The sequence below is a fragment of the Dama dama genome, chromosome 31 (assembly GCF_033118175.1).
Source record: "Dama dama isolate Ldn47 chromosome 31, ASM3311817v1, whole genome shotgun sequence".
NCBI lineage: Eukaryota > Metazoa > Chordata > Mammalia > Artiodactyla > Cervidae > Dama > Dama dama.
Window position 1 is genome coordinate 55,976,990 of NC_083711.1, and position 27,754 is coordinate 56,004,743.

General features: G+C 41.0%; 1 protein-coding gene across 1 annotated transcript in view; it reads right to left on the minus strand.

Annotated features, from left to right (window-relative positions):
• MYH15 (myosin heavy chain 15) overlaps positions 1-27,754 on the minus strand; it is a 146,669-nt gene that overhangs the window by 90,226 nt on the left and 28,689 nt on the right. The window contains exons 10-14 of the mRNA XM_061134312.1: positions 23,795-23,898; positions 22,449-22,587; positions 11,791-11,909; positions 7,151-7,300; positions 6,395-6,565 (exon numbers count right to left, since the gene is read on the minus strand). Of these exons, the coding sequence (XP_060990295.1) occupies positions 6,395-6,565; positions 7,151-7,300; positions 11,791-11,909; positions 22,449-22,587; positions 23,795-23,898 (683 nt within the window). The remainder of the gene's footprint in view (positions 1-6,394; positions 6,566-7,150; positions 7,301-11,790; positions 11,910-22,448; positions 22,588-23,794; positions 23,899-27,754) is intronic.

Consider the following 27,754-nt stretch of genomic DNA (forward strand, 5'->3'; position numbering starts at 1 on the left):
GACAATAGGCAGATAAACACTAAATAAATAATTTAGTTTCCTATAAGCACCCTGAAGAAATCATGCAAAGTAAAGAGAGAGAGAACGACAGAGGCTACATGAGAACTCTTTTAGTAGGAGAGTTCAGTAAAACCTTCTGATCTGAGAAGACATGTATACAAGTACTCTGGGCAGAAGAATGAAGAGTGCAGAGGCCCTGAGGTGGGAGCACTCTTAGCAGGTTTGAGGTCCTGCCAAAGACAAGTGTGGACTGAGCAGAACTGGTCAGAGATAGTACGTGGGAGGAGAGGGACGCGGTGCTGGAAACTAGAGGCTTTCCAGGCCGTGGTAAGACATTTGGATTTAATTTTAAAATGAGAGGCCTTTGGAGATTTTTTACAATAAAGTGATTATGATTTAATTAATGCTTAAAAAGGATTATTTGTTTTGGTTGGCAAAGAAAAGCCTATTGGCCAATCCTGACTGTCATCTCTATTGGAAAGCCAGTGAACTAAAAATGGTTTTTACATTTTTAAAGGGTTATTTAAAAAAGCAAACAAGAAAGGATAGGTGATAGGAAATTGAGGGCCCAGTCAGCAACCTTTGTCTCTTAAGGGCCTTACAGTGAAGCTGTTAGACTTTGTGGGCCATAGAGTTTCTGTTGCTCCCTGCCATCAACTCGGCCATTTCAGTCCTGAAAGCAGCAATTGACAATATGTAAGTAAGATGATTGTGATGATGTTGCATTCAAACTTTACTTCCAAAAACAGGCTTCAGGCCAGATTTGGCCTGCAGGGCCATAGTTTACTGACCCCTGATCTAAACAAGTGATAGTGTTAGAGACGGTGAACGGTCACTGAAACGTGATGTGGGTGTTAGTAGAGCTGGGCCACAACTTGCTGATGGATAGAATGTGGGGTGCAGTAGAAAGAGGAAGGGTGACTGCGGTTTTGGTTTGAGCAAATGGGTGGTGGACATTGTCATGTTTGGTGAGGGAAAGATCAAGGATTCCTATATTTGCAAATCTACTTGTGTGTTTATATGGTCATTTATCTCCTTCACAGATATTTTTGAAATGCCTTCTATGAGCAAATCACTGTACCAAACACTTCCAGTTATAACAGGAAAGTCAGACATGGGCTCTGGCTGTAGAGCATCTAACTGGGCAGACAAGACATGCACATAGTAAGCAGACTAGAAAGTAATAGAAAATGTCATGAGAGTTCCAAGACACAACCATGAGCCCTTGGCCCAACAACATAAATGTCACGATTCTCTACCAACCCATCTACCCAAGAACCACAAACTCTCAGATTTGGGAGAGACCTTACAGTTCTGGCCCAACCCACCTAAAAGCTCATTGAATTCCTTTTACAGTTTCCCTCTAAAAAGTAGGCTAGCTTAGGCTTGAATATTTTCATGGAAAGAGAACATACCAACATCGAGTTAAGGCTCTGGCTGGATGATATACAAGAAGAAAATTTGTTTGTAGTTTAAAATCCTTTGTTTTAAATTATGCCACTGGAGCCAGATGAATGGGTCTAATTTGGATGATTAGATACTTGAAGAACATGTTTTTGACCCACCTGAGTCTGTCGTTCTAATGTACGGACTGTGGTCTTCTACCTCTTTTGTCTAGTCTCAGACTTAGAACCTGCATTTTACAGCAAATGCGTTCAACGACATTCCATCAACAGCTCTTGGACATCTGGCACATATTGTACAACTCTGGTACTCCAGCACATTGTCTTCCCTCCCAAGTATCCAAGTGGGGAATGATGCAGTGAGCAAGTGTGCCAAGTCTTGCTCCTGGCAGCATTGACCTGGTGGGTTCTTGACAAAGTGATAAAAGTGGAGGGGAACAAGGAGGAAGGAAAATCTGATAACACTGAACAGTTGAGTCACCAAGTCTTGGAGGTGTGGACTCCATTTTGTATCTCATATTTTCCTGCCACAGAAATAGTCAACCTTTCATAAACACTAGAACGAAACATGTAAAAAAATGTAAGCATCTCCTGGGATGGTTCATGTTAACAAGAAGGACAGGCCAAAGCCTCACAGCAAGCAGCAGCCCGTCTCCAGGAGAGCAACCTCCCATATATGAGGACTGCCATGTCCCTGGGACTCCAATGAAGCTATCTTCCGTTTGGGGATGAAGGGATGCTTTATGCAAAGCAAGTAGATATCACAGCACAAAATGTAACAATTAAACCACTGAGGAGGGAAAAGCTCTATTTCTTCAGGGTCTTCTCCATTTCTCCAACGCTTAGGAAGTATAAAACTTCTAATAAATATGAGGCCCTCTAGCAAATTAATCTCCAAATAGGTCAGGGAGAGAAGTAATTATGTTCTGCCTCTTGGCATCAATTGTCCTCTATTGCACAGTAAATGGTCTGAGTCGGTTGCCCTGACTCTGAACATTAATGTTGTAACCTCTCCCTCTTCAAATATTATCAATACAACCCTCCTCTCTTTTACATCTGTCACTTTCTTGCTATTTCCATTTCCACTATCCTGATTCAAGGCCTCTATTCCTCACATGCTGTAACAGCTTTTTAATCACCCTAACTCTAGTCTTTCCTCCCATTCCTGACCCCATACACAAACCCCCCAGAGTAAACCCAAGCATCTCTGACTACCCCATTACCTAGCGTGGAATCCTCTCTGGCTCACCATCACCTACAAATACGTTATAAATTCATTAAAAATCCCTTCACAGCCTAACTCCCTTTTTGTAAATCCTTCCCTCTGAATATTTTAAACTCTCATCAGATTTTTAAATGCATCCATTACTTTCCTGTTCCTAAGCCTTTGCTCTTGCCCATACCTCCACATGCTCACTGTCTTCCTCTTTTCACCTGTTGAAATCATGTCCATTTCTTCAGACCCAGCTGAAATTTTACCCCTTTTCCACCAGGCCTTCCTATATTCCTGCAGGCAGAGGTGATCTCTGCTCTTCTGAGTTCTGTGAGCCTTTGTGGCTTTACCACATTTATCCTGACATATTTTTACATTTATTAGACTTACAAATCTCCTGTTTGACTGCATACGTCTTAAGGGCAAGTGCTATTTATAACAAATGCTTAAGTTTTACACAGCATTTAATTCAAAGTTTTATACACAGTAATGAAGTATTAGGCCTAAAATTAAGGTCCAACATTTTGTGTGTGGGCTTTGACATCTGGGGAATACCAGGAGAACCGAATCACAGGCTCCCCTCCGCACATGCTCCTGTGGGTTATGTCCTCCAGGCTTGCAACACACTCTCACGGGGACAGGCACAGAGCCCGCTGATTCGTGAGTAAGGGACTTCAGGTCCCTACCAGCCCATGGAATTATTTAAACAAGCCCAGCACATCCTCCAGTGGGAATCACTGGTCACCTCACCCTATTACTGCCACGAAGCCTGCCTTCCACAGCTCTCGATTATTCATTCTGCCCCTAAGTGCAAGTGCCGCGCAGCCCCTCACGGCACGTAGCATCCTCCTCCCCAGTCTGTGAGGACGTGTGACTAGCAAGCTGCTGCCCGTCTCATCTGCCCCCCGCCAGGTGTCTCGTGGTCAGCCGTTCCCATAACCCTAGGAGAGGGATCCCGCCCTCACCACTGGGGTGGCAAGGACGTGGTCCAAACAAGTAGCTGCTAAATACCCTTACTTCTTAAAAGTTGAAAACTAATAAAAGTTTTGGTCTTCAGACATCTTGCTAATTATATCCTCAGTTCCTTGAGTGCCAGGATGATGCCTCTGGTTTGTATTTCTCCCAACACTTAGTAGACTGGGTCCTGAGATGACTAAAGTCTAGGTCCTCAGCAAAGGAATTAATTGATAGGTGAACACTAAGACGTACAGCTCTGGGCTTTGGGATGGGCTGCTTTACTGTGGGCAGTGGTTAGGCAGAAAGTAAATGTTGTGAGGGAAAAACACAATGCAACATGTTTAAAGAAAACAGTCATATGCATTCAAGGGATAACTAACTAGATATTAACGTGATTAATTTTATAACAAAAATACCAGAATTAGCATATCTAAAGAACTCTACTGGGGAAGTAGCAACACTCATTGCCAAGATGCTACCAGAATTTAAAATTATTTTAGAACCTTCTATGGGATATCTGACACCTTTGACTATTGGCACATGGAAATGACCTGTAGTCTGACTGTGGATCATTGCATAGAAACAATCATGAGTTATTTAGCTAACTCAGGAAAATTATGTGAAAAATAGGTAATACAGTTAGGATTAAAAAACAGTTAAGATGATTGTATTGAAGTCAATTTTCCCCTGATGACAGTAAAAATCTAACAATTTATCCTAATCCCCATCTTGTGAGGGGCTTTTTCCGAAATGGCTGAATTATTGAAAGAAGGATGTAGCTTTTCAAGGTGACTCCACTGCAGGGGCAACAGTTTTTCAATGTATAATTTTAGATGTATTTGTTTAAAAAAATAAAAACAATCTCTTTACCAATACCTATGTAAAATCATAAATATGTAATCATATGTTAATATTTAATATGTAGATTACTGATGTTCAAGTTCTAAACAAACTAGAATAATTCAAGTAATGAGGTAAGTGTAAGTTAATCCTATAATAGATCTGTTCACTGCATATTTATAAAAGGAGGTTACTGTATGCTTCAAGACCAAATTAACAAAGCTGGCATGAAAACGTGTTTTTTAGCTTGATATAAACTTTTTTATAAATATAAAAACTCAAAACTTATATGTATAAAAACTTTTTCCTTATAAACACACAGATGCATTCTATATTTTATATGTAGTGATGTATTTTAGTTCCTTTGAACTTTGAAAAGTTCCCATGATGCAGTCTGTTTCAAGGAGGGAGTTTGATCATTAATATTTACTAAAAATTTCCTTCATGTAGACTGAACAAACACAATGATCTTTTAAAAATATAGAATCATTTCAAGAAAGGTTTTAGTATTCCACATTTGCCTGACCTGAACCTTTGAAATAAATCACAGGAAACCAAACACTTATCTTTTCCTCTTATCATTTACTCATTTTTTCCCCTTGTTCTATCATATCAGCAGAAAGTACAACAGGAAATTATATCAATGTTGCTGGTGTCTTACTTAGAATAAGTCTGATTGTCATAAATAAGATAATAGGCTTCAGATCAACTACATTTACAGACGTATCAGGAGTTGAATAATATCTGCATCCCACCTTTCTGCCTGAATACAATGTTTTGTCATATTTAGAGTAAGTAGATTTTACAGGTGACAACTGTCCAAAGTTAAAGCTGTCCCTTGAAGGAGCTCCAGTTCTGTTTCGTTTCCAATTAGAAAATGATAACTCTAATGATGCCATCAAACATTTCCCAGACCATGGGCGGTTCATTATTATCATTATTTTTAATCAACTCACGAGTTGGTTCATTATCATCATTTTTTGAATCAGCCTGTCCCCTCCCCAGGAAGTTCACTGGTTATAAAATGAATAAAATCAATGTGACGTTCACGCCTGTTAAGAATAATGGCTATTTTCAAAGGTTTAGTTTCATCTAAAGATCTAACATGTAAAATGGATGGGACGGTGACTGATAAAATCTGGGCCCCCCAAAAGACAGTGAGAGGTTCGTCATCCTCGCCCCTTTCTGAACAGGGTTGCTGAGAAGCAAACATGAGACCAAAGCATAGTTGTCCAGACCAGTGTGCAGAATTCACTGTAATCCACAACTACTGCAAAACACAAGGCCACATAGCTGCTCACACCCCATCACGCCTGCTCCCTCGGGCAAGCCCCAGAAAAACCATGCTGAATTCCCCCGGCAAGTCTGGTTAATCTCTTCTAGGGCACATGGAAAGATTTCAGAGTATGGGAACATCACTGAATGTGGAAACCACACACTGCAGCTAATTTACTAATAAGCCATGAAGTATTGTCATAAATTACTTAAACTAACTGGTACTTGTCCAATTAAATGAACAAACTACATCCTGCAAGGTAGTGGCCTTGAGGATTTATGGCGGTTGTTTGTTTGCATGCTAATTTGCCAAATTTCGTTAAGCTGTTCTGGGTCTACTCATTCACCTTATGTTAATCAGCCAGGCCCTACAGTGTTCATATTTCCAGCTCTGTGCTTTTCCAGTCAAGAGTGTGACCATTTTTAATCTCAACAAGCTTCCTCGCGCGTTAGCGGCGGAGGCCATGCATGAGCAGTAAATGTGTAGCGACGGTGTGAGCTGGAAATGATGGAGTCGATAACTGATGTGGGCGTTTAGTTAGGACGCCGCAGCGCTGCACAGAAAATCCCTTAGAAGAACGTGGGCAGAGCTCTCCTGCCCCCTTTCCCGTCCCCTTGATAGAGCCAGGGTCCTGCCACGGGTCAACCCAGCAAGCAGGGCCAATTCTCCTTAAACAAAAATGGACGAGGGAGAAACACGCCTCACCTTCTCAACAAGATCCACACAGGCTTGCAAGTCCAGGCCACAGTCGATGGGCACCCAGTCAATGCCTTCTCTCCTGTATTCCTCTTGCTCCAAAACCAACGTATGCTGATTGAAGAACTGTTGTAACTTTTCATTGGTAAAATTAATGCAAAGTTGTTCAAGACTGTTACACTTCAAGGTTGTGATTAGAAATAAAATTGAGAAAATTAGTAATTATTGGAGGTGATGGATATGTTAATTAACTCAATTGTAGTGATTATTTCACAATGTATATGTGCACTCAACAAGTTGTTCTACTTAAATATATATTTTTAATTGTCAAATATACTTCAATAAAAAAATAAAATAAAATAGAGGTTCACTTGGAAAATGTAAAGAGAAAACCATAACCACTATTGTATGTTGGCAAATAAGCCCAATAAGTAAAAATTGCTCAATTATATTCTTAACCTCCTTCATATATATCTGCAAATTAAGATTATGATAGGAAATTAACATTTAATGACATTACAATTCAAAATCATAAAAGATGTCTTAATTTACCTTTATTTAAGGCTGAATTAATTTCTTAGCACTGCTAATTATAATGATTTTTATTTGTTAATATTAATAATAGCTTTTTCCAACCACAGTAGCTGTTTAGGTTTGCCCAGAATGATTCTCACCATGCACTTACTACATCTTCTGACATTCAATTCACATAGTCTAATCCTCTTGTAAATATACATCAACTTCACTCTTACCAGATATACTTACATCAAGCATCTCAAAACCAGTGATGTCAAGAATGCCAATGAAGAACTGTCTTGACAGTTTGGCATCCAGGACCCTGTTGATGCGTGCCACCAGCCACTTAAACATTCGCTCATAGATTGACTTAGACAAGGCGCCAACGGCATAGGTCACCTGCAAATCACATCAGAAGGATTCCTTCGCCTGACAACAGTGTTCGTTTTGACCCTGGGCATTCTCTATCAGTAACCACCTTCTAGGAAAGCGAGCATATATTTATCCGCTTTCTGTGGTTATAACTTTATGCTGAAGATAAGGGGGAAGGAAGAAAGACGCAAGGGCGGGAATAAAGCGAGAAGCGAGGGAGCGCGGAGGAGAGGGGAGGAGAGTTACGGGAAAGGAGGCGAGCCACCCGGTGCCTCTCCAGCCAATGCTCCCGCGAGAGATTCATGTTCCTACCGCTAAAGGACCAAACCTCCCGGGGTAGGGGGGGCAACATGTTCTAAAACCTTGCTGTTCAGAGTGTGGTCCTAAGACCTGCAGCTTCGGCATCTCCTGAGAGCTTGTTAAAGATGCCAACGCCCAGCATCTCATCCCAGACCTCTGAATCAGAATTTGCACTCTGGCACAATCCCCTCTGACTCCCACGCATCATAAAGTTTCAAAAATGCTGGTAGAGTAGGTTAGGAATATGGAATCTCTAGCCCTTTCCTGCTGCTGCTAATAAATTGCACAACCTTTGGCAAGTGACCCAATCTCTCTAGGCTGCAGGGTCTTCCCCTGAGTTACTGCTCTTGAAGATTCTTTCCAGCCTCAGCTTCCACCTATTTTATTAGTTTCCAGGACTGCCCTCAACTCTGCATAGGGAAAATGGCAATTTAGTGCATCATTCTGACTCAGATTCTCCTACTATAAAACTCAGCCTACACTTCCCCTCCCTGGAGGTGTGGGGCAAAGGCGCTCCCCTAACCTACTGGGGACAGCTCCAACCTCTGCGTGCGATGCTGCGGCTTTGCGGATGCGCAGGCGCCGCTGTCGCGGCAGCGTTCTGACAGACTCCAAGGAGAAGTGAATTTCAGCTGGACAGTCTCCAAGCCTGGCAGGGGAATGCGCTCCAACGACTTAACAGTTAAAATAGGCCTATCACATCCATCCTTCGGCTGCCCAGGACGCTGCGTGTAGCAGGAGCCAGTTGGTGTCTGGCGGTGATTTAGTTATGAGTCACCCACTCCCTGATCAGTTATCTTGAGTCATTTCCACAGTAATCCATAAGCCGGATGGCATCACAGTTTTTTATTATTGGCGTCAAGAGCACACACGCACAAATAAAGCTCCGAGAATGATTTTTATCCTCCAGAGCATCAAGGAAATCACTCTGTCTACAGCAGTCACTTTGAAAGTTTGAAAAGAACATGACTATCTTGCTCACCCGTTTTTAATTCCCTAAATACTTGAGAAGTAGGAGTGAGAGAGAAACTGGCCACAGGTGGGGAGTAGTGAAAAATGGGAAGACAGCCTGAAATTGTAGCAGAAGAAGAAATGGATGGGATGATGTCTGATGAATGAATTAATAAACCTGGTAATCCAATATGCTGCTCACCAGCATATCATCATTTTCAATCACTTTCTGTCCAATGAAGACGGAACGAGGCAGGCAAATCTACACTTCCACTTTTCAGAGGTTAAACAGACTCATGACTGAGCTCTCTTTAAAATAACTTCAAAGACTTTGATTACTTGGGGGTCAACATTATAGGACAGAAAAACAAAACTGAAAAGAAGCGCAGTCAAGTAAGCTGTATGTTTAACCACCTGGATCCCCGCCCTCCTCATCTGTGAAATAACAATGTTAAAATATGCTTGTCTCATGGTTGTTGGAAGAGATTTCATGAGACAGAAGATATAAATATACAGAGCACAGTACTTGGCACTTAGAGTCCATCCAGTAAATGCTGGTTCCCCTTTCCTATCCCTTCTCCACTTCTATCACTTCCTCATCCTTGATCCAGTATTTACTGTCCATGTTGCTTTCCGCAGTTAATCTTTCTAAGTTCACTGGCTTTAATAAAATGGAAGCATAAATAAGGTCAACTTTGCAGACTGGCTGTTTGATTGAATGAACTATGCATACAAAGCACACGGCCCAGCACCCGCAGCGGGCATTCGGTAGCTGCTGATTACTATTATTGTTTGGTCATCATTAATCTTTCTAAAGTAAAATAACTTATTTCTAATAAGCATAGTTAGAACTCTCCTAGAATCTTAAAATACTAGACCTGAAGAGCCTTGGTTCTTGATGATCATGTATAGTGGCTCCCAATTCAAGACGGTACATCCCCCACCCCAGGGAAGGGGGCATTTTGGAACAGGATGGGCATTCTCCCATCATCAGTGACTGAGTGTTGCTGGCACTTAGCACCTGGGAGCAGGCATGCAAAATTTCCTTCAATGTGTGGGACACGCTCATGCGTGAAGAATTATCTCCTTTAGATGCCAATCGTTGCTCCACTAAGACCCACAGGAAAACTTAACCTCTTCATGGGGTGCTCAGGGAGATGGAGTATTCGACCAAAGTCCCAGAGTTAGATAGCATAAGAGCTAGAACTAAGTTTTGCATAAAGTGTTAACACTGCAAGAATTTTCGCCATCTTTTGCAATTGTCATCAGCAGAGCACATACATCTCTATTCTTAGCAGTGACAATTGTCTCTATCAAGTCAGTAAAATTCCTAAGAAAAGAACACCCTTAGAGTGTGCCTTCTTACTCCGTCTGCAGAGAGTGCTCCAGCAAGAAGGTGGGGAGGGGAGGGGGCACGGGGGTGAGGGCTTTCTTTCTTTTAATGCTGAATAATAATATATTAGCTTGCTCCACTGATTCCATTATAGTAGAGGCTGGTGTGGTAACTCAGTCCCCGAGAACACAATATTAAAGAGACGAAGGTTTGATTTCAGTCCTCCTATGGGCTCATTAGTTTTACACTGAGCGAGTCCTTGTTCTATAATCATAGCATGTCATGCATGCATGTGGTGGTGAATGTCTTAAAAGGCAAGAAGCTGCCAGACATCTCCAGCCTCGCTACGAAGAAATAGCTCAGCTGCTTGTCCCACTGAGCACGGCTGAACATCAGCCAGGATTTCATTTACTTTAACATTTATGGAGCACCTACTGCTTGCGGGGCACTGTGCTCAGTGCTGGGGTACTAAGAGGAATCAGACACAGTCCATGGCCTCGAGAGCTCAGGTCAGCAGGGAGGACGAAAACGCAGGCAAATTGCTCCCGTAGCGTTGACATCATGGTAGAGATAAGCTTATTTAGTTATAGAGTAAGCTGAACTAGGAAATTGATTTTGATTAGTTGTTGAAATATTTTAATGACAGTCCCACCAAATGCCTTTCTATCAACATATAAAAGAAAGAGAGTTTATTGTTGTCAAAACAACTGTCTTCTGTCACAAAGTGGCACATTTGTCTATCTCATTTTCAGATTTAGGATGTATACAGAGTAAGACAGTCTAAATGTCACCTAAATACTAGCTGGGTGTCCTTTGGAACGTTACTTATGTTCCCTAACCCTCAGTTTCCTCAACTGGAAAAAACATAAGTATCCTTGCCTTACCTACCTCTGAGTTTTGTTGCAGGAATGGAAGGCGATAATATGAATGCGTTTTACACGTCGTATGTGATCAAACCATTTTCTCTTTCCAGAAAGACTACACTTCTCAGCCCCACAGCAGCTAAGGAGAGAGTTTGACTAGTTCTCACCACTCGAGTCTTACTAAAAGTGGTATCACTTCTGGCCCCAGGCAGTTAAAGTGTGTGTACTTTCTTCACAAATCACTGTTCCCCGCGTAGCAGCGCTGGAGGCCGTGCATCCCAGATGGCCTGAGGGCAAAATTGAAGAAGGCGGTCTAATCTGTACTGGGCTTGGTAGGAGTAAGAAATAATGCCTGTTTTATCCTCTCTAGGATTTTACTGCGTATGTTACTGTAGCAGGGCTTGTCTCATACCTGCACGTTCCAGACGTCAATTATTATTTTGAAACACACTATCATCTTTAAATGGTCTCACTAGTTGGCTGTCCTATGACTATTGACTGCACAGCCTCAGGATCAACACTTCTCAGAGCACTCATATTCTATCATTAAGATATTCTCCTGGATACTGAACAAAACCTATATGACCTTCCATCTCTCACTTTGGTTCTCATTTTTCCCCCTCTTTGAACGCTAACTTCGGCATATGTGCTGAAATCCTTTCTTAATGAATGCATCTGATAGCCTAAAAAGTCAATATTCCAAATAGGTGATAGATTTCAATTCACCAATTTTACTCATGTCAGAAACTGTACCTTTAAGAGCCTCTTAGCTATACCACAAAGATATTTATTATAAAAAGTAAAGGACTTCCCTGAATCTGAAGAGACTTGTTGCTCAAGGGGAAACTGTCAAAATGGTATCTTTCAGACTAGAAAGACTCTTAACACAAGAGCATTTACTGTGGTGTGCATCACAGATGAAAACAGTTAGAATACTCATCATAGTAATTCTTTTTCACTTTTTTATAGAAGCCCTTGTTACAGACATCAGAAGTTGAAAAATACACAAATAAAACCCGTGTACAATTAGAACAAGAGGACAGAATCATAATGCTCCGGAAGTAACTTACCTGCTCTACATTTTGACTTCTAGTTACATATTCATTACCAACTTTGATTCTAGGGTGGATCAAGCCCTTCACCAGCTCAGAGGAGTTAATGCCCATGAGGAAAGCAGCCTTGCCAGCATCTGGTCAGAAGAAAGGAAGTAAAAGAAGAAGAGAAGGAGGGAGGGAGAGAGGGAGAGAGAAAATAGAAAGAGGAAAGAGACGAGGAGAGAAGAAGGAAAGCATTGTTAAAATTCAGTCTCCACTAGAGCCCAATAGACAACCCAGAAGGTGGAAAGATGGTGTGGTTAGAATGATGTAGCAAGCTAAATTGTAGTTCTGAAACAAATTCATGGACCCTAAGTGATCCTAAAAGACTCTATTTTTTTGTAAATACAAATCAAAATCACACTGAAATGCCACTACACACTCATTAGAATGGCTAGAATAAAAAAGACAAGGAGTGTTGGTGAAGAAGTGGAGAAGTTGAAAACTTCATACACTGCTAGAATGTACAACAGTTCAGCCACTGTAGGAAACTGTTTGGCAGCCAGAAGTTAAACATAGTTACTGCAGGATCCAACAATTCCACCCTGAGGTATACATCCAAGAGAAATAAAAACATATGTTCACACAAAATAGTTGTACACAAATGTTCCTAGAAGCATCACTCACAATGGTCAAGAAAAGGAAAAAACACAAATGTTCATCAACTGATAAATGGATAAACAAAATGCAGGATATTAATTCCACAGAACATTTTTTTAACTACAAAAAGGGATGAAGTATTGATGTATGCTACAACATGATTGAGGGTTGAAAACATCATAGTAAGTGAAGAAGCCTGACACAAAGGCCATATATTATATGGTTTTATTTATATGCACTGTCCAGAATAGGTAAATCTAGAGAGACAGAAAGTAGATTTGTAGTTGCCAGGGCTAGGGGAAAAAGGAATGGGGAGTAACTACTTTTGTCAACAAGATCTCTTTTCGGGATTAAAGACATGTTAGTCAAACAACCTTCTGAATATGCTCAAACTCACTGAACTGTGTATTTTTAAAGAATAATTTTATAATATGAGAATTATAGCCCAATTAAAAAAATGTATATTTCTTGATATTGGTCCTCTTCTGAAAAGAATTGTTCATTTGAAGAGGATGAAAATGACATTTTCATTATTTGCCTATTTCCCCCTTCTACATATATATATTTGCAGCTCCTTTCAATGGGACCAGAATTTGGACCAGATAATTGGGTAATTCAAGACCTATCAACAGAAGCCAGGACACTCGCCCAGTATCTCTCAAACACCTCTCCTCTTCAGCGAGTCTCTGCCCCACAGCGCCCTCTGCTGCCTAACAAGAAGACTTACAACCCACACCATTGTTAGAATGGTATTTTCATTTTCTAAGGAAAGAAATGAAGAATGAGTGTTATCAGAAGGAAAAGTAAATAAGCATGTATCACATCAGGTGTTAAAAAAATGACAATAACAGGAAAGAATGCCACAGGCGAAAAGCTATAAACACAGTTTAAGCTGCATATTTTTTTTCAGTTATCAAACAAAAGGAATATTTTGCTCAGTTGAAACCTCTCTGCTGTCTCCCATGTTATATGAATCCTGAGATATATATCTGATGTAGTCACTCCACATAGTTAATGTCTTAGAATGGAAGGAAATGCAGTCTTTTCTTACTTCATTAAGAAGTACAAAATTTCCTGAGCAATGACCATAAATAGAGAATAAATCAAAAACAAAATGCAGTTAAATAGCTATATGTCATCTGTATTAACAATATCCATTTCCTTTTTGTGGGGCCTTTAAAGTTTTCACAAAGACTAGAAAAGCTTGAAATGTTTGATTTACTTGTTAACTAAAGGAAATAGCAACCCACTCCAGTATTCCTGCCTAGAGAATCTCATGGACAGAGGAGCCTGGTCGGCTACCGTCCATAGGGTCACAAAGAGTCAGACACAACTGACGCGACTTAGCATGCAAGGTCAATATATACTACACATTGTAGAAATGTATCTACAAGTTCTATCTGCTTCTTATCAGTGATAATGGCCTAGGAACTCCATTGCTATGAAATCTTTCAAAATGCAAAGACGTTTGGGAAAATAAGTGGAAAAACCAAAAGTAGAGCAGACATGCCGGTTCTATACTGAGTTGTTCTTGTTAAGAGCACCATGTTTGGAGACAAAGGTCTGATTTTATTTCAAGTTGAAAAGCCAAGGGGTCAGAATCATAGACTTTTTGAGCCAAAGGAGAATTTAAAGAGCATCTAACCCAAAATGAAAATATTTCAAAGGAAGGGAGAAATGTAATGTGCCTGATGAATCTGAGTGGAGCTGAACAGTAACCAGCGATGTGAAAAATGAACAATTCCACAATATCCGTCCAGGAAAAATAGACAGGACTTCAGTTCTCTATGCTTTGGAGGCATTCAGATGGACAATGCAAGTAATAATAGTCTCAATTTCACACAATCTTTTTCCACTGTTAATGACAGTTCTTTGAGTCTATGTTCATCCATGAACAAAGGAAACCCAAATTCTCTGTAGTATCCCACCTTAAGCTCTAACAGAAATAGCCTTCAACGTTACAGAATTATTTCTCTCCCACTCCAGAGACATTCAAGGATCTGCAGACAGAGGGGTAGTGTGCCTTGGATTTATCCCAAAGGTGTACATTAAACATCACATGTTATTCATCTTCTTTTTTTTTTTAACAGAAATAACAGTTGTCATGTTCCCCTCCTCAAAATTACTTCCTTTGCATTAAAAGTTTATAGTGTCACAACCTAGATGAAAATAGTTTAAATTGGTGAAAAACAGTTCTCCTAACATTCAGGAGATGCCGTCATGAAGACAGCACCACCTGTAAATGGATTTTCATTGTGTGACCTGATGTGCTCCCAGAAGAGGCTTTATAAAAATCCCCCCAAAACAAACATCATTTTCTAGGACCTGGTGAATCAAACCATGAATTTTAACCAGGTCGTACCATCTTACCTGGGAGAGGTTTAGCTAGCAGGGGTTCTCAAACACCGGTGTGGGTCAGGATGGCCTGGAGAGTTCATAAAAGAACAGAGCACTTGCTCACTGGAGGAGGTTAGAGTTTACTTTTGGCATTTTACCAGGTGATTCTGATACGCATGAGGGTATGAGGGGTGGAGAACAGTCCTCAACCCTGGCTGCACACTGGGGTCACCTGGCAAGATGTAACCACAAGCCCTGATGCCTGCATCCGCCCTCGGAGGTTGATTTCCTTTGGTCTGGGTAAGGCCTGGGCTTCAGGAATAGAAAAGCTCCCCCAGTGATTCTAATGTGCAGCCAAGTCTGAGAACTACTCTCTCAAGAACGGTGTCCAAATCTGGGAAGTATAATTAGAAGATGGAGAGAACAATTCTGATGGCACCTGAAAACAGATAAGGAAGCAGAGAAAAACAGAGGGACAGTTCCATCCCAGTGCAGTCTGATGTGTAAACAACAAGATACAAACAGAAACGAAATCCAGTTTTGTCAAATCACAATCTGGCTAACGTGAAAAAAAGGTTTTGAAAATGACCTTCAATTCATATAAGGTTTCTGAGCTGTTCACACTTTTTAAATTTATTGAACAATTTCTGAGCACTTGCTATGTGCAAGGCCTGTACCAGATGCTATGGTAAGAGGATAGATAAACAAGACAAAAATCCTTGACATCAAGGAGTTTATAATCCATGACAGTAAATAGAACAGGCAAAAATAGCAAGTCAGTAAAACAACTGTCTATAAGAGACAAATTATGAGCATCATCGAAGTTTGAAAGAGAGAGGAACATCTCTTTTGGACTGCATGAGCAGGGAAGATTTCAAGAAAGAAGCAACATTTGGTCAGAGCCCTGAAGGATGAGGAGGGTTTTGATGGGCAAATATGGGAGAACAAGCATTTCTGAGACAGAGAACAACATGACTTCAAGGCCCAGAGGCGGGCAGTGCAGTGATGGTCAAAGATGGCAGATTGGACCGAGAAGTTAGAAAGTGAGATAAACAGAAGATCAGGTGACTTGTGGCCACAGGAGACACCTGATACCTTTGGAAGGTATTATTTAAATAATGGGGTGATATTAAAGGGGCTTTTAGCAGAGAAATGGCAAATTAATCAGCATAACAAATTAATGGCAAATTAATCAGAAAGATTAACTTTGTGGAAGTGTGCAAAGCAGACCAGAGGGAGACAATTACAGAAAGTGAACCTACTGTGGGATGGTGGAGTGCAAGGTGCTGAGAAGTCTAAGCTAGTAACAAGAAACAGCAAAAGGCTAAGAAACATGAGGAAGACGTTTCTAGCCTGAGAAGCAGAGAGAAGGGCAGTATTGTGAATATGAAGAGAAGAGTCAACAGCGAGACATCACTTGAAGAAGATGATACACTGCGTTTTTGCATGCAGAGTTTAGGGTAGCAGGAGAACGTGCAGTAGAAAGTTAGAAATGTGGGACTTGAACTCAAGAAAGAGGTAAAGCTAAGACTGTCCCCTTTGGTTTGGGGCCCTTCCTCTTTTCACTCTCTTTTCCATCTGTCCAACTCCTTCAACTACTTCCTAAATGATTAACTGGAAGAAAATTACCAAGGCTTAATATATTAAGAGCCCTTAGAAACCAATAAGAAAAAAAAAAAATCTGTGCCTCAATTTTAAAAATGGGCTAATGATGGAAACAAAAATTTAAAAAAGAAACAATATAAATAGGTGATAGCCTACACAAGTGTTAGCTTTATTAATACATATAAATAAAATAAAACCTGGCCAATTGACAAGAGGAAAACAACTGCTAATATTGATGAGTAAAGTGAGAAAGTCAGTCAGTTAGAAAAAAAAACACGCAAAGGATATGTCCCATGACATTAACTGAGTGTCCCTGAGTAGGTAGGATTCACTTAACAAAGAATTAGTTACTACTATGGTAAGGGCTACTGTAATACCGAGCCAGCCATTGTATTAATGCCTGGAAATAGAGCTGTGCACACCAGATTAGACCCCTGCTCTTCTGGAGCTCCCATCTGATGGAGACCGGGGAGTAAGACAGCCAGTAAAAAGCAGCTATCATGAATGACACAAAGATTCAGAGTAAGGAGGTAGAGAATGATAAGAGAGGTGGGGGTCGTCACGGAAGAGCTTTCTGATGAGGTGACAGCCAAGTTGTCACCCTGCCAAAGTGAGGGAGTGGGCCGTGAGGATACCTAGGGAGAGGCCCAGAGAGCAGGAGGAGTTGGTGAGGAAGTCCTGCGATGTGATTGCTCGAACACTCCCAGAGGAGCCGAGAGATCCGTGGAGTGAGTGAGAGGGGTGAGAGACTGGGGGAAGGGCAGGTGAGGGCTCTGCCCCCGATCCCACTGAGGCGGGTGGGTCCACGCCAAGCGGTCCTGTGACACCAGACAGATGGCCTGGCGCTCAGCACAATTCTGATACCAGCTGCCGGCGACCGCGTCAGATTCCACAGGCTGAGTTCAGTCCTATTGACACAAGACTGCTCCCTCCACTTCTAATGCCAAATGAAGCTCCAGGTTGTTGCTGAGGCTACTGACCGACCAGCTACAGTTGGGAGGTTCCAGGGACACCCTACTTGGGTTCAGTTAATTTGCTAGATTTAATTTTCAAGGGATTAGATCTAACAGACACAGTACCTGAAGAACTATGGACAGAGGTTCATGACATTGTACAGGTGGCAGGGATCAAGATTATCCCCAAGAAAAAGAAATGCAAAAAGGCAAAATGATTGTGTGAGTAGGCCTTACAAATAGCTGTGAAAAGAAGACAAGTGAAAAGCAAAGGAGAAAAGGAAAGATATTCCCATTTGAATGCAGAGTTCCAAAGAATAGCAAGGAGAGATAAGAAAGCCTTCCTCAGTGCAAAGAAATAGAGGAAAACAATAGAATGGGAAAGACTAGAGATCTCTTCAAGAAAATTAGAGATACCAGGGGAACATTTCATGCAAAGATGTGCACAATAAGGGACAGAAATAGTATGGACCTAATAGAAGCAGACGATATTGGGAAGAGGTGGCAAGAATACACAGAAGAACTATACAAAAAAGATCTTCATGACCCAGATAACCATGATGGTGTGATCACTCACCTAGAGCCAGACATCCTGGAATGTGAAGTCAAGTGGGCCTTAGGAAACATCACTACAAACAATCCCCAAAAGAGGCAATCCCAAAGAATGCTCAAACTACCACACAATTGCACTCATCTCACACACTAGTAAAGTAATGCTCAAAATTCTCCAAGCCAGGCTTCAATAATACATGAACTGTGAACTTCCAGATGTTCAAGCTGGATTTAGAAAAGGCAGGGGAACCAGAGATCAAATTGCCAACATCTGCTGGATCATCAAAAAAGCAAGAGAGCTCCAGAAAAACATCTATTTCTGCTTTATTGACTATGACAAAGCCTTTGACTGTGTGGATCACAACAAACTGGAAAATTCTTAAAGATATGGAAATACCAGACCACTTGACCTGCCTCTTGAGAAACCTGTATGCAGGTCAAGAAGACACAGTTAGAACTGGACACGGAACAAAAGACTGGTTCCAAATTGGGAAAGGAGTACGTCAAGGCTGTATATTGTCACCCTGCTTATTTAACTTATATGCAGAGTACATCATGCGAAATGCTGGGCTGGATGAAGCACAAGCTGGAATCAAGATTGCCGGGAGAAATATCAATAACCTCAGATATGCAGATGACACCACCTTTATAGCAGAAAGTGAAGAGGAACTAAAAAGCCTCTTGATGAAAGTGAAAGAGGAAAGTGAAAAAGTTGGCTTAAAACTCAACATTCAGAAAATTAAGATCATGGTATCTGGTTCCATCACTTCATGGCAAATAGATGGGGAAACAGTGGAAACAGTGGCTGACTTTATTTTTGGGGGCTCCAAAATCACTGCAGATGGTGACTGCAGCCATGAAATTAAAACACACTTGCTCCTTGGAAGAAAAGCTATGACCAACCTAGACAGCATATTAAAAAGCAGAGATATTACTTTGCCAACAAAGGTCCATCTAGTCAAGGCTATGGTTTTTCCAGTGGTCATGTATGGACGTGAGAGTTGGACTATAAAGAAAGCTGAATGCCGAAGAATTGATGCTTTTGAACTGTGGTGTTGGAAAAGACTCTTGAGAGTCCCTTGGACAGCAAGGAGATCCAAACAGTCAATTCAAAAGGAAATCAATCCTGAATATTCACTGGAAGGACTGGTGCTGAAGCTGAAACTCCAATACTTTGTCCACCTGATGTGAAGAACTGACTCATTTGAAAAGAGAACTGACTCATTTCCTGATGCTGGGAAAGACAGAAGGCAGGAGGAGAAGGGGACATGAGATGGTTGCATGGCATCACCACTTCAATGAACATGAGTTTGAGTAAACTCTGGAAGTTGGTGATGGACAGGGAGGCTGGCATGCTGCAGTCCATGGGGTCGCAAAGAGTCGGACATGACTGAACTGAACTGAATTTTCAAAGGCTCACAGAACTCAGAAAGACACTTTATGTACTAAATCAATGATTTAGTATAAAAGAATATAATCCAAGAATAGCCAAATAGGAGAGATGCCTAGAGAAAGTTATGGGGAATGGGTGCAGAACCTCCACACTCTCTCCAAGCATGCCGATCTCCCCAAATTTCCACAAGCTCAGCAACCCAAAAGCTCTCTGAACACTGTCCTTTTAAGATTTCATGGAGGCTTCATTACATAGGCATTGACCACTGGTGATTGAACTTCATCTCTAGTCCCTCTCCTCTGTCCTGACAGAGATGGGACTGAAAGTTCCAACTCTCTAATCACATGGTTAGTTCTTGTGGTCACCAGACCCCATCTACAGGCACAGTCCAAAAGTCACCTTGTTAACATAAAATGCACCCTTATCGATCTCATAACTCAGAAAATTCCAAAGTAAGAGCTCTGTGCCATAAACTAGGAAAAAGATCAAAGAAAAATTTCATAGTATCAGTCACAAGAGGGAGATGGGATTAGAGAGAGATTTGGAGAGATATCAGAAAAGACAAGGAGGCTATACTGAAGACTGGGAGCCACTTGTGAGAGGAGGGGATATGGGATGGCTTGTACCATGGAAGGACCATTGCTGGCTGCTCCGTGCACAGTGATGGGATGAGGGTGGAGGCAGGGAGATCAGGGAGGAGGCTACTGGGTTTTCTGGTGAGAAATGGAGGCTTAGGCTAGGGGCTGGCAGTGACCATGATAGTTGTGGATGGTTTTACGTATGTTTAAAGGTAGAGACAATAAAAAAGAGAGGAGTTCAGGATGACTCTAAGCTACCCATGATTTGAGTCAGGGCAACTGGGGGAGTCCAGCTGACGTTTAGTAAGAAGACTGAGAAATGAAGAGTTGGTAGCAGGGGCAGGAAGAGGTGGAGAATTCAGTTCTATCCAAGTCAAGTTTGAGATAATCAGCTAAAAAATGAGCAGAGAAAAGGGTTGAGACCAGTGACTTTGGAGCAGTTAGAAGGAAGGCAGATGAGGAGACACCAGCAAGGAAGCTGAGAAGGAACCACCATGGAGACTGGATGAGACGACTTGCTTCATCTGCTTATCTGTATCTTATGCTTTGATAACTCTATCCTGCCTTTGTAATAAAGACAATTTTTAAAACTTTGTTTGAAAGCATGGAAAAAGCAAAAACAACAACAACAACAATGACAAAAATAACAAAAAAAGCCAACAAGAGACCAGGAAAGTATATATTAATATGTTGGAACGATGCATATATTGTGCTAACAATCGGCACAACGGAGTAATTGAAGAACAGCGACAGAAAACACCTCTCACTGCGTCCTCGTCCGAGCTCCCGCGTCCTCGTCTCTAAGCGGGCTTTTTGGCCACTCTAGCAACAAAAACCTTCAATTCCTATTACTCCTTATTCTCTTATTCTGCTTTTTCATTCTGATTTCATGCGTGTATTTGTCCATTTATGTATATATTGTCTATCTCCCACACGAAACAGTCAAGACAGAGATGACATCTTGTTCACAGGTATATCTCTAGCACCAGGGATAGTCCCTGCACAGACTGGCCTCAAAAACTATCTGTGAAACAACAGGAAAACAAATAACCCAATCCAAAAACAGGCAAAGGAATTGAATAGGTATTTCTCCAAAGAAGATATACAAATGTCTAGCAAGTCCCTGAAAGGTACTCAACATCACTAATCATTAGGGAAATGCAAATAAAAGCACAACTGAGATAGCACCGTGTCCCCACACAGATGGCTCTTATCAAAAAGACAGAGAACAAACAAGTGTTGAGGATGTGGAAAAATTGGAACCCTTGTGCATCGCTGTTGGGAATGTGAAATGGTGCTGCTGCCATAGAAAAACAGTGTGGTGGTTCCTCAAAAGATTAAACATAGAATTATCATTTAATCCAGAAATTCTACTTCTGGGCATAGACACAAAAGAATAGAATACACAGGCTCAAACAGATATGTGAACGCTAATGTTAACAGCAGCATTGCTCTGTAGTGAAAAGTAGAAGCAACTCACGTGTCTGCAAATGAACAGGCAAACAAAAAGTAGCATATACGTGTGATGGAATATTATTTGGCCTTTAAAAAGGGATGAAATTCTGACACTTACTGCAACATGTCCTGAAGACATTATGCTAAGTGAAACAGACCAGACACAGAAGGACAAACATTGTATGATTCCATTTATGTATGCATAATATTATGCATATTTATTTATTATGCATAATATTAAACATTATGCATAATATTTATGTGTACATAATATTATGTATGCATGATAGTCAAATTCATAGAGGCAGAAAGCAAAATAATGCTTCCTAGGGGCTAGGGGAAGGGAGTAATAGGGAGTTACTGCTTTATACCAAGTTTCAGTTTGGGATGACAAAAGAGTTCTGGAGATGAGTAGCAATGGTGGTTGCACAACAGTGTAAAGGACTTAATGCCACTGATGTGAACACTTAAAAACGGGTCAGATTTTATGTTGTGTATATTTTACCACCATTGAAAATACAAAATTTTTAAAAATATTTGTTGAAAGATTTGAGTGAATGTTCTGTTCTCTTTTTGTTTCAGATGCCAGGAATTTTATTAAATGAAGTCATTATGACTATGATTCCTTCTTTTCATAATTGTGATTTTCTATTTTAATGATCATTCTAGACAGATCATTCATTATAGATCTCTTTGGTAAGCAGGCGTGACTATAAATTTTTATAATGTGAATAAAAAGCAGAGTTTTGTTTTCAACTCAGTGAATATTCCAGCTTTGGAATCCTAAAAATCTTTCTTCGTACCTTCATTATGTCGCTTCATACATCTCATAGTCATTTGCCCCTTTTTCTGTTTTTCTCTAGAGTCCATGCTGAAGGCACAGTGTACCTTAGTCAATCCTATTATCACCCAAGTTTAGCAAATTGACTGGCATCATCAATAATTAATTAAGGAATGTGTCTTATTCTGAGATACAAGGATTCTACAAAGAAATGGTGATTGAAAGATAAAATATTTAGGGGGCATCAGTTGAAGGAAATCACTGATTAATTTCAACATTTCCTAAAAACCAAGAGGTGAGTTAACTGCGAGAAAAGGGAGTAGGCCTAGGGTCCGGGATTTGAAAAGCCTATATGCCCTGTTTTCAAAAGTAATCCTTACTTTCTGTGCCATCTGCTTCCACTTGCTCTTCTCTGGGTTTCTGCTTAAATTTCATGTTTCCAAAGTGCAGGATGGCTCCAGTGAGTTTATAAGATCCATACTTCTCATCAGGAAGAAAGCCCAAGATGTCCATGGCTTGCTGTAAAAAGAGAAGCGGATGGCTGCAGTGAGCACCTCACCTCCGCTCTGTCACACCTCCCTCCACCTGCGGGCCTCGGGCTGCCTGCCGGAGGGAAGGAGACGGACCACCCAGCCCTGAGCGGGATAGTGCTGTTCACGCCGAGGCAAACTGGTTTCAAAGCGCCCTGTTGGCGCTTGGTCACCTGCAGCTTGCTCACCCCTTTAAGAGAGAATCAGGAAGGCCCGTGACTTGACTTGTTTGACTCGGTAGTTTCGGAACCCTCCTCAGATGGCTTCTCTCCTGCTCCTCTCTTCTCCCTTCAATAATCTATCGTTAACTGGCTATATGAGCTCAATTATTTTGCCTTTCATGGTTTTGGGATAAAGTAGCACCATATCTGATGTGTTGCTTATTTCTGGGATCCCATATGTTCTCCCAGATTTATTCCAGATTCATTTTAAAGACTGGCAAAAGGAAGTATTTAAGAAAAGAAGAGCTATCTCACCAAAGAACAGCACCCTAAGAAGCCGCTGCACATGGTAAGAAGTGTGTTCTCACACACTCCAGGAGGGTGGAAATTGGTAATCCTTCTAGTAGTTAATTTAGAATATGTATCGGGAGACTTAAAAATTTCATAATCCTACCTCTCAGAAATCTAGCATAAGATGAATCTGATATACAGGAATGTGCTCACCTACAAAGATATTCACCATAGTAGAGGGAAAAAACCCTCAACCTTGAGTCTAACAATAGGAGAATGGTTAAATAAACTATAGAACAAATGTCTGATAAAATATTAAGTATCCATTAAATGTTTATGAAGAGTTGGTAATAACACTGAAAATGCTAAACATTAATCAAAAAGCAAATGATATATCAAATAGCATATGTAGAATGATTATGATCCTTGATTTAAAAAAACACCCAAACAACTACATAACAGCAATCCCAAAAAGAAAAAAAATAAAAGACTGAAAACAGTGGTTATCATTGCATTGAAGCATCTTCCTACTTTTCTATATGTATCAAAGTTACTATACTGACAAAATAAATAAGTATAAAACTCTGGACAGAAGCAGTCCTATAGGGGCTCCTTCCACTCTCCACCCCTAGAGGAAGGAAGGTCACTTCTCCAGGATCCTTCGGAAGAGAGGAGATCTAAGATGCTTTCTTCCATGTCTCACTGTCATTACCAGACTTTGCTCTGATAAATAACAAGCCTTACATCCGTGGCCAGCAGTTCTTCAGCATCATCTGAGCTCTCCACAGCAACTGCTCCATGAGAGCAAAAGTGAAAGTCAGAGGGATTTTCAGACACCAGGCACACATCTGCAGTGGGAAAACCATCAGTTAAGCAGCTTACAGAAATCCACAAGGCTTCAGAAAATAACTGACAAATATTCACAGTTTACTCTTACGGCTTACAGCATACTTGTAAACAAGCCAAAATAAAATCCATATTCTATACCTAAACCTCTGCAATCAATTTCTGCCCTCTATTAACTTGTCAGTCATGTGCTAATGCCTCCCAAGAGAAGACCAGACAGGCCAAATCAGAAAGCAGATTCAATTGCAGCCACTTGAATTGGTGTGAAAAAAAAAACAAACAGATAATGCACGTTGGCAAAACTTTGAAAACAGGAATTTGGCCTAGATATGTGGTTGAGGGCCAGAGAACAACAACAAAAAAAAATGGTTTGTAAAATTATAACAGGCCTGAGCTTCAAAAGCTAGGCAGCAGGCAGAAACTGGGGTCAAAACCCAGGGAACATTAGAGTTCAACCCTGTCACATCATGTCCTCCCTATTAGGAGGCTGAGTCCATCTTTCAAGGGATCCATAAATCAGCTAGTGTGTTCACTGCTGCACCTCTGATATGTCTAAGACTCCTGACATGATTCACCTAGTCAGGAAACATAATGTAGGCTGAAGCCAAGGCAGGCCATCAGCAGCGTGTCTGCAGTCAACTTGGCCAAATCACATTAACCTCTTAAAGCCTGACCCTCGCTCCCAGTGAAGTTTTATACAGCCCATCTGAGTTTTCTGTTTAGCACTCGGTGAAGTGAAGTTCTATTATCCTGAACTCAGAAACAAAGAAATTGGACTCTGTGAATGTTCCAAATGTTCTATTTGGAAACAATCCAAATGTCCATCATTAATTATTCTTCAGCAAACAAAAGGATACACTATGAACATGTGCTACAGCATGGAAGCATTTCAAAATAATTTGCTGAGTGAAATAAGCCAGACAAAAGAGTATCCACTGCAGGATTCCATCTTATAAAATTCTAGAAACAGTACCTAATTTGTCCTGACAAAGCACATTAGTGGTTGCCTAGGGACTGGGTTGGGAGAGGAGGGCTTGAAGGAGTGAGAAGGGGCAGGAGGGAAGGATTTCAAGAGATCGGAAAACTTTTGAATGGATATATGCATTATCTCAATTGTGATGATGGTTTCACCTCATAGACACACATGTCAATGCTTACACTTATGTCAATAATACTTCAATAAAGCTACTTGATCAAAGTAACTGGGCCAACCCAAAAGAAATCAGGCCGAATCCAAGTATAATACATATTTTAAATAGAAATACAATTCATAATAATTTTTAAAAATATTTATTTCAATGGAGATTTAAATGTCCCTTAAATGTTAATACTTTTCAGGAATCTCCTTATATTATTCCTCATGTCTCACTTTATATCAATATTTATTAGAGATGCAATAATATGCCAGGAATTATTGTAAGTTTCATGGATACATCAGTGAAAAAAAAAAATCTCATTCCTGCCCTCATAAAGCTTATATTCCAACAGAAGACAGAATTAAAAATAAATGAATAAAAATATGACATGTAAAACAGTAGTAAGTGCTAAGGAGAAAAATAAAAGGGAAAGGGAATAAAAAATCTTGGATATGCAGTTTCCATTTTTAACCCAGTGATCAGAGAAGGCCTCCATAAGGTGACATTTGCATAAAGAGAGTTACAGAAGAGAGTCATAAGTAAGTACGGGAAGAAATTTCTAGAAAGAAAAAAAGCAAATGAAAAGGCTTTGAGGTGGGGTTCTTGCCTGGAATTTTGAGTGACTAAGGTTGGTAAAAGAAAGAGTAGGCCATGAGGTCCAAGAAGCATCCAGAGACCAGATTACAGTGCCTCACAGGCCACGGTGAGGGTCTGGGCATTTCTGCTCTATGTGAGATAGGAAGCCACAAGAGGTTTTCGAGCAGAAGCGTGACATCATCTGATTTTTTTTTTTTTTTAATTTACTGTGGCTGTGGTTAAAGACAGAGGGAGAGGGTGGAATCAGGGGTAACAAGACAGAGTTAATTCAGGAGGGAGAAAATGGTACTTGGATTTGGGGTAAGAGCAGACGTCATAAGAAGCAGCCAGAGACTGGATTTTGAATGGAGTAGAGTCAACAGGATTTGCTGATGAAACAAATGAGAACAAAGCAGGAGAAAATTCTGATCAAGAATAACTCCAAGGGTTTGTGCCCAGGCAAGCAGAAGGATGGGGATGCCTTCAGATGAGCTACTAAACGCTCTGGTGGGAACAGGTCTGGTGGGGTGGGGTTTAGAAACTAGGTTGTAGGCATGTAAGTTTGAGACGCCTATCAAACATCCAAGCGGAGACATAAAAAAGTCTGTTATCTGTGAGTCTGGAATACTAAAGAAAAGTCTAGACTTAGGATCAAACTTTGCAAGCCATCACATAGAAATGATCTTTAAAGCTGTCGGTCTAGATGATCTATCACCACAAGACATAGCCAAAGACTGAGCCCCGGGGCCCTCTAAACTCGTGTGCTGGGTGAAAGAGAGAAACCTGCTGAGCAGTGCCCAGAGGTTTAGGAGAGAAATAGAAGAGGGCAGTACATTGGAGGCCAAGGGGGAAGATTTTCAGGAAGAGGGAGTCATCAAGGGTATCAAATACTGTCCTGACTATATTCTATCAAGACTCTCTCTGTATTTTATGCAAGATTCCTTCATGACTTTACTGATGACCCTCAAACCTATATTTTCTGAGCTCCAGACCTAGGTCTCCAACTTCCTGTTAGGCATTTCAAGGTGAATGGCCACAGGTAGCTCAAACCCAGCATTACCACAGCTGACTCAATGATGTTTACTGTGTCTGCCCTAAAACTATTCTGCTGTGGTTCCTGGTTCCTTATGCAAGTGAATGTCACCAACACACCCAGGCCAGACACGTGGGTGCCACAATGCCTTGTCCCTTCACCCAGCTCAAATGCAGACATTATCTCCATGTCTTTCAAATCAAAGCATTTATTTAACCTATTTTCTCTACTGTAGGCATATGCTATGGGAGGAGGGAAGGATACAAAACTGAAATAGCCCTTTCCCTCAAGGAGGCTAGAGGAATCATATACCTAAACAGTACAGAAAATGCTGTACTTTAGAGTGGAGGTATGTTTTAGTTGGCTGACATTAAAAACAAAATCTACTCTCCAAGATTGCTTTGTCAAGATTACATTTCAGATCATTCTAGATCCACCTTTTACAGAATTTTTATTTTACTCATGTTTATAATTTTTTTTATCATTTCATCCTAGTCATGATGATCAAATGTGCTACATCTGACATTGTTTTCTCCATGTTAAATATAAGGAAAATAAAAGGCTAGAAAGGCATACTAATTGACCAGAGTCAAATCAATGATAAACTGAATTTAGAACACAGTCCCTAGCGCTTCTGCTGGACTATGCCACCCACTGCTCCAACCTGTGTGAGCGGCTATGACAGGACTGCATTTCCTCCTTTGTCATAGACAGAAGGAGGGTCTTTCTTCTGAGCAAACTTAACACTGGACAAGCACAGAGGGAGACGCAGCAGAGGGCAAGAGCGCTGTGTGCCTGAGGACTGGAGGACCTCCGGAGGTGGAGGAAAGAGCCAAGGTTCAGGAGGGGGCTGCTAGTCAGCCAGAATGTGGGGCCCAAGTGCTCTACGTGAGTTCTCCCTCAACCTCCCTCTTCCAGAAGCATCATTTCTAGAAGTCATTTAGCACGCCCAATGGGCTTTTCCTCTATCTCCTTAACAACCAGAAATACGGCGTAACCATTCCCGGGGACAGCCGCCCTCGGCAGGAGGTGGCCGCTCTAGAGAAGCAAGAGTGTTTGAGGAACCCTAAACTGCCTTTAGCTCAAACATCCTCCCCACTGGGCCTTATCAAA